This window comes from Microtus pennsylvanicus, chromosome 3 (genome assembly GCF_037038515.1).
Source record: "Microtus pennsylvanicus isolate mMicPen1 chromosome 3, mMicPen1.hap1, whole genome shotgun sequence".
Classification (NCBI taxonomy): domain Eukaryota; kingdom Metazoa; phylum Chordata; class Mammalia; order Rodentia; family Cricetidae; genus Microtus; species Microtus pennsylvanicus.
This window is the reverse complement of record NC_134581.1, coordinates 128553502-128566053: the sequence shown is the minus strand read 5'-3', so window position 1 is coordinate 128566053 and position 12552 is coordinate 128553502. Positions and strand designations below refer to the sequence as shown.

General features: G+C 37.4%; 1 protein-coding gene across 2 annotated transcripts in view; it reads right to left on the bottom strand.

Moving 5' to 3' along the window:
• The window catches only part of Ptbp3 (polypyrimidine tract binding protein 3), a 77942-nt gene that overhangs the window by 29063 nt on the left and 36327 nt on the right, over positions 1-12552 (bottom strand). For both annotated transcript variants that reach the window (XM_075967111.1, XM_075967110.1), the window contains one exon: positions 4432-4578. In XM_075967111.1, coding sequence (XP_075823226.1) covers positions 4432-4578 — 147 coding nt within the window. The remainder of the gene's footprint in view (positions 1-4431; positions 4579-12552) is intronic.

Sequence of the window (12552 nt, the reverse complement as noted above, 5' to 3'; positions counted from 1 at the left end):
AGTACCTGGGTAAAGACATTATCATAGTGGGCATTCCTCTAGTGTAAAAATGATTAAATATCAAAAGCATGTGCAACTAAAAACAAATTTGATCTCACTTAATTCTTTACTTATGATGTCAACAATCATTCTATTAATTTTAATTCTACGTGAGTGGTCGCTGCTGGTAGTTTTGTGCTATTGATCTTCACTTTTTCTCTTTGAGAGAAAAATAAGAGACTCAATGGTGCATACTGCCTTAGTCACTATAGAACATTCAATACATTTGCACTGGTGCTCACAGAGCACTGATTCAAGCTTTCTAAATAACTAGCAAGAAAGTGAAGACAGGCTTTTAAAGTGGGGTATGGTGGTACACACCTATAATCCTAGCACTAAGGAGACAGAGGCTGAAGTATCAAAAGCTCAAGAGATGGGGGGAAGAAGGAGCAGAAGCAAAGGAAGGAATGAAAAGATGGAGGAAAGAAAGGGGGAAGGAAAGAAAGAAAAATACTTCTGAACATAAAAACTTGAAGGAGATGACAGTGAAAAATATTATATATATATATATGTTTTTTTCGAGACAGGGTTTCTCTGTGGTTTTGGAGCCTGTCCTGGAACTAGCTCTGTAGACCAGGCTGGTCTCAAACTCACAGAGATCCGCCTGCCTCTGCCTCCCAAGTGCTGGGATTAAAGGCGTGAACGACCACCGCCCGGCTCTGATATATATTTTTTTAATATTTATTTATTATGTATACAATATTCTGTCTATATGTCTGAAGGCCAGAAGAGGGCACCAGACCTCATTACAGATGGTTGTGAGCCATCATGTGGTTGCCGGGAATTGAACTCAGGACCTTTGGAAGAGCAGGCAATACTCTTAACCACTGAGCCATCTCTTCAGCCCGATATATTTTTATAATCATAAGATTTTGAGCTTTTTGTTTTGTACCAAGATATGGTTTCATGGTGTAGCCAAGGTCAATTTTGAATTAAATCTTGCTACCTCAGTTTCTCCAGTGCTGGTTATAAATATGCATATAAATACAGACATGCATATAAATTATGTAACCACACCAAGTTCTTAGTAGCAATTTTTAACTAAACAAAAACATTTAAGCAAAACAAAAAATGTTTGAAGATAAAAACACTTCTGATGTTTAAAATTATAAGGCAATAAAATTACTACTGTAGGATAAGATTTTTAGACATTTGAGCCAACAATTCTAGAATGATTATACTATTAATATGGAAAATAGAAGCAGTATCATCAAACAAGCACAAGTACTGTGTTAAGTTTCAGTGGGGAGACTTATTTTTTATAAAGCTTAAGCGTGCCCAAGGGAACAGGGTGGCACACACTTAGAGGCTGATAAAGGAGGACAGGAGTAGGAGGACAGCCTGACTTGGGCATCATAGTGAGTCCCTATCTTAATACAACAAAAGTATCTGTGATGTGAAGAATACATTTCCAAAGTCAAAAACATGGACCAGCATGGAGTGAATACTCTAGTCTTTTAATTTTAATAATTATTTGAGAGAACATTTTAAAGGTAAAATCCTTACAAAATCATTTCTACAGATTCATAAACTATTTAATAAGGTCAAGAAAACCTCCAAAGGAGGTTTCAAATTTTGTACTTCACAACACAATTACATTTAATAATTATAATTTTTCTGCAAATCAAGGAGGTGGAACTACTTTATATCAATGGTTCTCAACCTTCGTAATGGTTTAATACAATTCTTCATGTAGTGAACCCCCACCATAAAATTATTTGCTACTTTATAACTGTAATTTTGTACCCGTTATGAATCGTAATATCTGTTTTCTGATGGTCTTAGGAAACCTCTATGAAAAGGTAGTCCGACCCATCAGAGGGTTGTGACCCACATGTTGAGAAACTTTAACTTCATAAGGACTTGAACAGTTGTCTACTGCTGAGAGTTGCATGCATGCTTTGGGGGTATATCTTGATACTCAGAGAACAAAAAAAGGAAGAAATGTGAATCTATCCACTTCCTAGTTTTCAGAATAAAAACAAACAAAAAACTCAACATTTTTAAATACATGGAACAGGTACTTTCCATTTTGATTTAATGTTTGGTTAGCATTCATATTGAACATTGTACAAAAGTGAAAGTAAAAAGTGTTGGCAAGAAAGCAAGGCTATCTAAGAATAAACTAGGCCATTCCAGTGCCTGTGGTTGCCAAGCAACTGGGATTTCTCACTGTTTCCCTTTGGCATAATCCAATCTTTAAGTTTGTATTAAATTATCTTTTCTTCTAACAATTTATACTAACATACTTAGGAATCAGACTACTGCAAAAACTGTATGACGTGCATGAAGAAAATGTTTAAATTCTACTCAAAGACTTTAAAAGAAAACAAACAAAGCAGAATTTTTAACAATGAAAGATCAGAAGGATATGTTAATCATTTCCAAACTTGCAAAACAACCCAATTTCAGTTTTTTTTTTAAAAAAAAGAGTTAACAAAATAATTATAAGGCATATAATAAGTTAATTTCTAAAGAGACAGTATATTGCTCCTGAATAGATTAGGCTATATAGTGCACACTAAGACAGGAATGGAATTGAAAAGTCAGGTCCAAACTAGATTTGGAGTACATGCTTAGTGAGCAACATTCATGAACAAAGAATGTAACAAGTGTATATAAATGCATATTGTGAGCATGCAGGAAAAACTAAGGCAAGTTTGACAACAGTAGATTAATAAATAGGTTATTAAGTAAGTTAATTCAGAAGAAACTTATCTTAAGGAAGAATAAAGCCCCATTTTTATTCTTCAAAAAAACAAACAAAAAAACAACAGGAGAGCCAAGACTTGAATAACAAACCAGAAGCTTTTGGAAGAGGGTTGAGAGATGGCTGAGCTATTTATTGAAAGCACTTGTCACTCTTGCAAAAGACCTGGGTTGAATTTGTAGTACCCACATGATGATGGCTCACAACCATCCATAACTTAAGCTCCAAGCAACCGGATATTTTCTTCTTCTAATCTCCATGGGCACCAGACACACATGTGGTGTACATTCATACACACATTCATAAACATAAAATTAAGTATATACATTTAAAAATATTATAAGAAATTTTGTTTTGTTTAAACCCTGGTACACTGTATTAGAGCATGGTATGTGTTGGGAGCTGTAGATCCCTAGCCCCCCACTTTCTTTGCCAGCCTCAGACCCTTTGTCTGCTGGAGTGAACTGAGCAAAACACCTGTGCCTGCAGCTGCTAGATCCCAAGAGGATGTACCCTAACTGGTTATCCAAAACCAGACGGTCAGCTCTGAAATCATATACACAGAAGCAACATTAAACAGACTAGGTAAGTTTTAGTGTGTCTGTGTGCATCCCAGGAGGTGGCAGTACTTGCTTTACTCCCAGTGCTTGGGAGGCAGAGGCAGAAGCAGGTGATTCTCTGACTTCGAGTCCAGTATGGTTTACAGAGTTAGTTCCACAATAGCCAGAGCACACAGAGAAATCCTGTCTTGAATGGGGCGAAGGGAGGAAGTGTGCGGAGTGTGGGGTATACGTGATGGACAAAACACACTAATATATGTATAACAATAATAATTTTAAAAAAAAGCAGTTGCGAATTTGAGAAGGAATGGGGAAATGGGAAGGGTTGAAGGAAGGAGAAGGAAAGAGAAAGTGATGTAATTATATTTAAATTTAAAAAGGTATTTAAAAGTTAAAATACACTTTATTAAAATGTCCTTGTTTTGTAGACAAGTTTTTCATGTTAAAATAAATTTCTATTTAACTACTTTAAATGAATCTGGAAAGACACAAAAGTCACCATGAACTGAATCAAAATAAAAACAAATAAAAACATCATGTTGTTATATAATATTCCACATTCACTTAAGGAATCAAAACTCATTGAAAGAAAATTTCTGACCAAATTCTTTACATCTTAAACTGTCTCCTTAACATCACAACAGGAGTATCACCCCTAGCTAGATCCTGGTAGAGTGCTTGACAAACACACAAGACCCTGGAAGGCCAATTCCAAGCTTTTACTTTCTGTCAAAACAAAGGCTAAATTTGTTTTTAGCATTCCTTTGACATCTGTGATCTTAGGAGATACAGAACTTTATCTATTTTTAATTGTGAAAACAGATTTGACGGGAGAAAACGTTACTGCTTGCTCTTCTGTATCTTCCTATGTAGTCCAGTTTCCCACTGCTAGGATTACAAGAATGTGACGCCATGTATGGCCCAGTAAATGTCATTTATAATGAAATAACTTCCTACGTTTCCAAATGAAACTGTTTTAAGCTTGTAATAACAAATTATATATTCAATCATAATAAAGTACACTAAAATAAAAATATATGGTGGTTCTTCTCTAACGTATAATATTTTAAATTATTATGCCACGTTTGTATACTTATTCTTACAGATGCCTATAATACTTACAGCCTGATTAGGCAGATTGTCAGTCTTAAGTTCTCGGTGATTGGAATACTGGATATAAACAGGCTGACTTCGTAGATGAGGAGTAACAGGAGTGTAATAATTTACCATAGTAACAGCAGCTTCTTCAGAAGCCATTTCTAAAAAGGCCTGCAATAAACATAAAAGATGGTTAAGAATTATTGTATACTGGTTTAAACTCCTGCTTTCTCAGCATACACTGACACTGTCGCCCAAGAAGATAGAATAGTCTTGGGAAAAAAATTGGCTCCAATAAAAGTTTTCAAGCCAGGTGGTGGCCACGTACACCTTTAGTCCAGCACTCAAGCAGGCATTCAAGGCCAGCCTGGTCTATAAAGTGAGTTCCAGGACAGCTAGAGCTGTTACACAGAGAAATTCTAGATTGGGGGGAGGGGGGTGTCCAAAATTACCAGTTGATTATTGTTTGGTTTTTGGTTTTCTCATTTCTATTTCTCTAAATGCCTAAAAACAGTTATAAAGTTAAAAATAAATGTTTGTGTTACCATTACAAATAAATACTTTCACGAGTTATGATTTACTGGTTTTTGTTGTTGTATTGATGCTAAAATTAGGGAATAAATTACTACAGTACAGAGAGGAGGTAATAGAATTTCATTCAGTAGGGGCTAAAAAGGAGTTAAAAACAAATATCCGAGTGTGAGTTATAGTGATATTTTCATTGTAAACTAACAAATAAAGCTTACCTGAAGATCAGAGTGCAGAGCTAAGCCACTAGTTAGCCACAGAGGCTAGGCAGTGGTGGTTCACACCTTTAATCCCAGCCCCACAGAGTTAAGGAAGATATGGCTGGGCAGAGAGAGCAGTATAAAGTGGGAGGAGACAAGAGCTCAGATGCAGTCTGAGGATTCGGTAAAAGGAAGAACTCTTTAGTGGTTGACTGATCTGTTTCTCTGATCCTTCAGCTTTCACCCCCTAGTATCTGACTCCGGGTTTTTATTATTAAGGACAACTAGAATTTGCGTTACAGTGAGTGCAGTGGTGCACACCTTTAATCCCAGCACTGGGAGCAGAAGAAGTGCGAGAATCTCTGAGTTCCAGGACAGCCTGGTCCAGAGCATAGTGAGAAAATTCGGAAAGTCTGTTAGAGGGAGGAAAAGGGAATCAGTGGTGGAAAAGTACTACCCTGCCTAAATTCTTAAACAGGATCTGGGTATATGAATTTGCTCTTCTTCATTTTTATAAATTAGCCATCTACAAATGAAATGGAACATTCTTTTTCAGTTGGAGGCCCTACAATCAAACCCTGCTAACAAGGAGCCAATGTATCTGATCTGATAGCAGGGCATGAGAAATGTCATAGCCTGAGTAAAACCTGACTGAAATCTCCACCTGCCTACAGCAACTTGGTCACGGACACCTCTGTGCTTCAGTTTTCTCTACTAAAATATGCAGCTATCTAAGCAAGCTATAACTCTTATAATTCAAACATGAAATGACTGTAGTTAGAGTACTAGTTAGGTGGTCTGTCTGAGACTCTGTGGGAAAGAGCTACTAAACATCAGCATATGAAGGCATTTCCTCAAAATAGTAGCATACGTACTCAGTTTTCTTCAAATTTTTTAATTTTATGTTTGCTTTGTGTGTTTCAATTTTTTACATGTACAGGGTGTTGTCTATGTATGTACCATATTGCATATATTGCCCAGATGCCAGAAAAAGGAGTTGGATCCCCTAGGACTGAAGGGACAGGTTGTTTTGAGCTACCATGTGGGTGATCTTCTAGAAAAGCAGCCAGTGCTCTTAACCACTGAACCACCTCTACAGCCCTCACATTCAGTTTTTCTCACTTTTCAATTATGCTTCTAACCAACACTCATTCTGTACACTTTTAAGCAAAAGCTACGTATAAATCTATATAGTCTGTTATATATATGTTTACACACTATGCACATGACACTGTGTTTATACATTTGTATATTATGTACACAAATGTACACACGCGCACACACACCCCTATCTGCACATAGTACTTTGAACCACTACCAGCAAAGAATAGGCCGGGGTAATACCACATTTTTAAAAACAAAATCTCTCTACTTGTGAACGTTTTTCATTATACATGTGAGATAAAGTTTCCCAATTTAAGATTTCTGGTAAGAATTTCTTTAAAACTTAAAATTCCAGGCCAGAATGAGGTATCAAGTATACAACAGTAGTTAGCAAACAGCATTAATGTACTAAAAACTTGCTATATTCCATATCCATTTATCTATCTTTGCTCCTGTGAAGAAATCTTTCTGAACATATACATACTACCTTATCCAGTACTCTATTATCATCCATGCCGTAGCATAAACTCACATTATTTTAGCAAATGCTTCTACGGCTTAGAAATAAGTGTTGATTCGTAAAAATATAGATGTAAACACTTATAGCACATATGTAAACATAATCACATTTCACATAAGACCTGGAGATACTAGAAAATAAAATAGCTTCAAATCCTCCAAAGACTATTTTAAAAAAGCAAAGGATCAATTACTGGAGTAAAGAAATCTAGGAACTTCCTACATTAAGTCAATACTGATTCATTCACTCAAGTGACACTGGTACCTATAATCATTGTACTAATACAAGATGAGAGAAATAGCACAAGAAAGCAGAGATGGAAGAAGCTTCTTGACATTTAGATCTTATCCTATACATCGACTCTAGCTATGTAGACTGCTGTACTTTCTGTGATGGGATTAAAATGGCAATAAAACTTTCTTGGTTTTGTAGCTGTTTGAAGAGAGCAGGGTCTTTCTACATAAACCTGTCTATTCTATTTTTTCCATTTTATTTATTTATTAAAGATTTCTGTCTCTTCCCCGCCACCGCCTCCCATTTCCTTCCCCCTCCCCCAATCAAGTCCCCTTCCCTCCTCAGCCCAAAGAGCAATCAGGGTTCCCTGCCCTGTGGGAAGTCCAAGGAACCCCCACCTCGATCCAGGTCTAAGTAAGTTGAGCATCCAAACTGCCTAGGCTCCCCCAAAGCCAGTACGTGCAGTAGGATCAGAAACCCATTGCCATTGATCTTGAGTTCTCAGTAGTCCTCATTGTCCGCTATGTTCAGAGAGTCCGGTTTTATCCCAGGCTTTTTCAGACACAGGCCAGCTGGCCTTGGTGAGTTCCCAATAGAACATCCCCATTGTCTCAGTGTGTGGGTGCACCCCTCGTGGTCCTGAGTTCCTTGCTTGTGCTCTCTCTCCTTCTGCTCCTGATTTGGACCTTGAGATTTATGTCCGGTGCTCCAATGTGGGTCTCTGTCTCCTTTCATCGCCTGATGAAGGTTAATATTCAGGAGGATGCCTATATGTTTGTCTTTGGATTCACCTTCTTATTTAGCTTCTCTAGGATCGCGAATTATAAGCTCAATGTCCATTGTTTATGGCTAGAAACCAAATATGAGTGAGTACATCCCATGTTCCTCTTTTTGGGTCTGGCTTACCTCACTCAAGATAGTGTTTTCTATTTCCGTTCATTTGCATGCAAAATTCAAGAAGTCCTTGTTTTTTACTGCTGAGTAGTACTCTAATATATATATTCCATACTTTCTTCATCCATTCTTCCGTTGAAGGGCATCTAGGTTGTTTCCAGGTTCTGGCTATTACAAACAATCCTGCTATGAACATCGTAGAGCATATATACTTTTGTTGTATGATAAGGCCTCTCTTGGGTATATTCGCAAGAGTGGTATTGCTGGGTCCAGGGGTAAGTTGATCCCGAATTTCCTGAGAAACCGCCACACTGCTTTCCAGAGTGGTTGCACAAGTTTGCATTCCCACCAGCAATGGATGAGTGTACCCCTTTCTCCACAACCTCTCCAGCAAAGGCTATCATTGGTGTTTTTGATTTTAGCCATTCTGACAGGTTTAAGATGGTATCTTAAAGTTGTCTTGATTTGCATTTCCCTGATCGCTAAGGAAGTTGAGCATGATCTTAAGTGTCTTTTGGCCATTTGAACTTCTGTTGAGAATTCTCTGTTCAGATCAGTGCCCCATTTTATAATTGGGTTGATTAGCCTTTTACAGTCTAGTTTCTTGAAATCTTTATATATTTTGGAGATCAGACCTTTGTCAGTTGCGGGGCTGGTAAAGATCTTCTCCCAGTCAGTGGGTTGCCTTTCTGTCTTAGCGACAGTGTCCTTTGCTTTACAGAAGCTTCTCACTCTCAGGAGGTCCCATTTATTCAATGAGGTCCTTAATGTCTGTGCTGCTGGTGTTATAGGTAGGAAGTGGTCTCCTGTGCCCATGTGTTGTAGAGTACTTCCCACTTTCTCTTCTATAAGGGTCAGTGTGTTCTGACTGATATTGAGGTCTTTAATCCATTTGGACTTGAGTTTTGTGCATGGTGATAGATATGGATCTATTTTCATTCTTTTACAGATTGACATCCAGTTTTGCCAGCACAATTTGTTGAAGATGCTCTCTTTTTTCCATTGTATACTTTTAGCTCCTTTATCGAAAATCAGGTGTTCATAGTTTTGTGGGTTAATGTCAGGGTCTTCTATTCGATTCCATTGGTCGACTTCTCTGTTTTTATGCCAATACCAAGCTGTTTTCAATACTGTAGCTCTGTAGTAGAGTTTGAAGTCAGGGATGGTAATGCCTCCAGACGATCCTTTGTTGTATAAGATTGTTTTGGCTATCCTGGGTTTTTTGTTTTTCCATATAAAGTTGATTATTGTCTTCTCCAGATCTGAGAAGAATTTTGAAGGGATTTTGATGGGGATTGCATTGAATCTATAGATTGCTTTTGGTAGAATTGCCATTTTTACTATGTTGATCCTCCCAATCCAGGAGCAAGGGAGATCCTTCCATTTTCTGGTGTCCTCTTCAATTTCTTTGTTCAAAGACTGAAAGTTCTTGTCAAATAGATCTTTCACTTCCTTGGTCAGAGTTTCCCCAAGATATTTTATGCTATTTGTGGCTATCGTGAAAGGTGACACTTCTCTAATTTCCGTCTCTGTTTTCTTATCCTTAGTGTAAAGGAAGGCCACTGATTTTTCGGAGTTGATCTTGTATCCTGCCACATTACTAAAGGTGTTTATCAGCTGTAGGAGTTCTTCGGTAGAATTTTTGGAGTCGCTTATGTATACTATCATATCATCTGCAAATAACGAGAGCTTAACTTCTTCTTTTCCGATACGAATACCGTTGATCCCCTTATTTTGTCTTATTGCTATTGCTAGAACTTCAAGCACTGTATTGAAGAGGTATGGAGAGAGTGGACAGCCTTGTCTTGTTCCTGATTTTAGTGGAATGGCTTTGAGTTTTTCTCCGTTTAATTTAATGTTAGCTGTCGGCTTGCTGTAAATAGCTTTTATTATATTTAGGTAGGACCCTTGTATCCCTAATCTCTCCAAGACTTTTATCATAAAGGGGTGTTGAATTTTGTCAAATGCTTTTTCAGCATCTAATGAAATGATCATATGGTTTTTTCTTTCAGTTTATTTATATGGTGGATTACACTGATAGATTTGCGTATGTTGAACCAGCCCTGCATCTCTGGGATGAAGCCTACTTGGTCATAATGGATAATTTTTCTAATGTGTTCTTGGATTCGGTTTGCCAGTATTTTATTGAGAATTTTTACGTCGATATTCATGAGTGAGATAGGCCTGTAATTCTCCTTCTTGGTTGGGTCTTTATGTGGTTTTGGTATCAGGGTAACTGTAGCTTCATAAAAGGAATTTGGCAATGACCCTTCTATTTCTATATTGTGAAATACCTTAAAAAGTATAGGTATTAGCTCTTCTTGGAAGTTCTGGTAGAATTCTGCATTGAAACCATCTGGTCCTGGGCTTTTTTTGGAAGGTAGATTTTTTATAACAGTTTCTAGTTCTTTGCCACTAACAGGTCTATTTAGATCGTTCACCTGGTCTTGGTTTAGCTTTGGTATATGGTATTTATCTAAAAAAAACCTGTCCATTTCTTTTGCATTTTCTAGTTTTGTAGCATACAGGCTTTTGTAGTAAGATCTAATGAGTCTCTGAATTTCCTCTGTGTCTGTGGTTATGTCCCCCTTTTCATTTCTGATCTTATTTATTTGCGTGTTCTCTCTCTGTCGTTTAATTAGTTTGGATAGGGGTTTGTCGATCTTGTTGATTTTCTCTAAGAACCAACTTTTTGTTTCATTGATTCTTTGGACTGTTTTCTGTGTTTCTATTTTGTTGATTTCCGCCCTCAGTTTGATTATTTCCAGTCTTCTACTCCTCCTGGGTGCGTCTGCTTCTTTTTTTTCTAAAGCTTTCAGGTGTGCTGTTAAGTCTCCGATGTATGCTTTCTCTGTTTTCTTTAAGTGGGCACTTAGTGCTATGAACTTTCCTCTTAGCACTGCTTTCATTGTGTCCCATACGTTTGAGTATGTTGTCCCTTTATTTTCATTAAATTCAAGGAAGACTTTAATTTCTTTCTTGATTTCTTCCTTGACCCAGGTGTGGTTCAGTAGTTGACTGTTCAGTTTCCATGAGTTTGTCAGCTTTCTGGAGGTAGGATTGTTGTTGAATTCTAACTTTAATCCGTGGTGATCTGATAAGACACAGGTGGACACTGATATTTTTTTGTATTTGTGGAGGTTTCCTTTGTTTCCGAGTATGTGGTCAATTTTCGAGAAGGTTCCATGAGCTGCAGAGAAGAAGGTATATTCTTTCCTATTTGGGTGGAATGTTCTATAGATGTCTGTTAAGTCCATTTGCTTCATTACCTCCAGTAGTTCTCTTACTTCTCTATTAGGTTTCTGTCTGATTGACCTGTCCATTGCTGAGAGAGGTGTATTGAAGTCTCCTACTACTAGTGTGTGTAGTTTGATGTCTGCCTTGAGTTTTAGTAATATTTCTTTTACATAAGTGGGTGCTTTATATTAGGGGCGTAGATATTCAGGATTGAGACGTCATCCTGACGAATTGTTCCTATTATGAGTATAAAGTGTCCATCTCGATCTCTTCTGATCGATTTTAGTTTGAAGTCAGTTTTGTTAGAAATTAATATGGCCACACCTGCTTTTTTCTTAGGACCATTTGCTTGAAAGACCTTTCCCTAACCCTTTACTCTGAGTAGATGCCTGTCTTTGTGGTTGAGATGTGTTTCTTGCAAACAGCAGAATGTTGGATCCTGTTTTCGTATCCAATCTCTTAGACTGTGCCTTCTTATAGGTGAATTGAGACCATTAATATTAAGTGATATTAATGACCAGTGGTTGTTTACTCCGGTTATTCTTATTGTTTTTGTAAGTAGAATTTGTGTGTCTCCCTTCTTTGAGTTGTGCTAGTGAAGGGTCGCTAGACGCCTCAGTTATTGTAGGCAGAGTTGGCAATGTTGGATTCCTTGGGTTGCGATTTTCCTTCTATTACTTTCTATAGGGCTGGATTCGTGGCTACGTATTGTTTAAATTTGTTCTTATCCTGGAATGTCTTGTTTTCTCCATTTATAGTGAACGAAAGCTTGGCTCGGTATAGTAGTCTGGGTCTCTTAGTTTCTGCAGTACATCTGTCCAGGACCTTCTGGCTTTCATTGTTTCCATAGAGAAGTCAGGTGTAAGTCTGATCGGTTTACCTTTATAAGTTACTTGGCCTTTTTCCTTTGCAGCTCTTAATATTCTTTCTTTAACCTGTATATTTTGTGTTTTCATTATTATATGGTGGGGGGATGTTTTTCTTTGATCCAGTCTGTTTGGTGTTCTGTATGCTTCTTGAATATTCAAAGGAATATCTTTCTTTATGTTGGGAAAGTTTTCTTCCATAATTTTGTTAAAAATATTTTCTGGGCCTTTGAGCTGTGACTCTTCTCCTTCTTCTATTCCTATTATTCTTAGGTTTGGTCTTTTTATTGTGTCCCATAATTCCTGAATGTTTTGTGATGAGAATTTGTTGGCTCTGCAGTTTTCTTTGATCAGTGCGTTTATTTTCTCTATGGTGTCCTCAGAATCAAACCTGTCTATTCTTGAACTCACTATGTGGACCAGGCAATCCTTGAACTCAGCAATTCCCTGTCTTGGTCTCCTGAGTGCTGCGATCAAAGGCATGTGTCAACACACAAACTTTTAATGAATCAAGGTTTGTCTCCCTTTATAATGGCTGATGGAAAAGACAGAATATAAATAT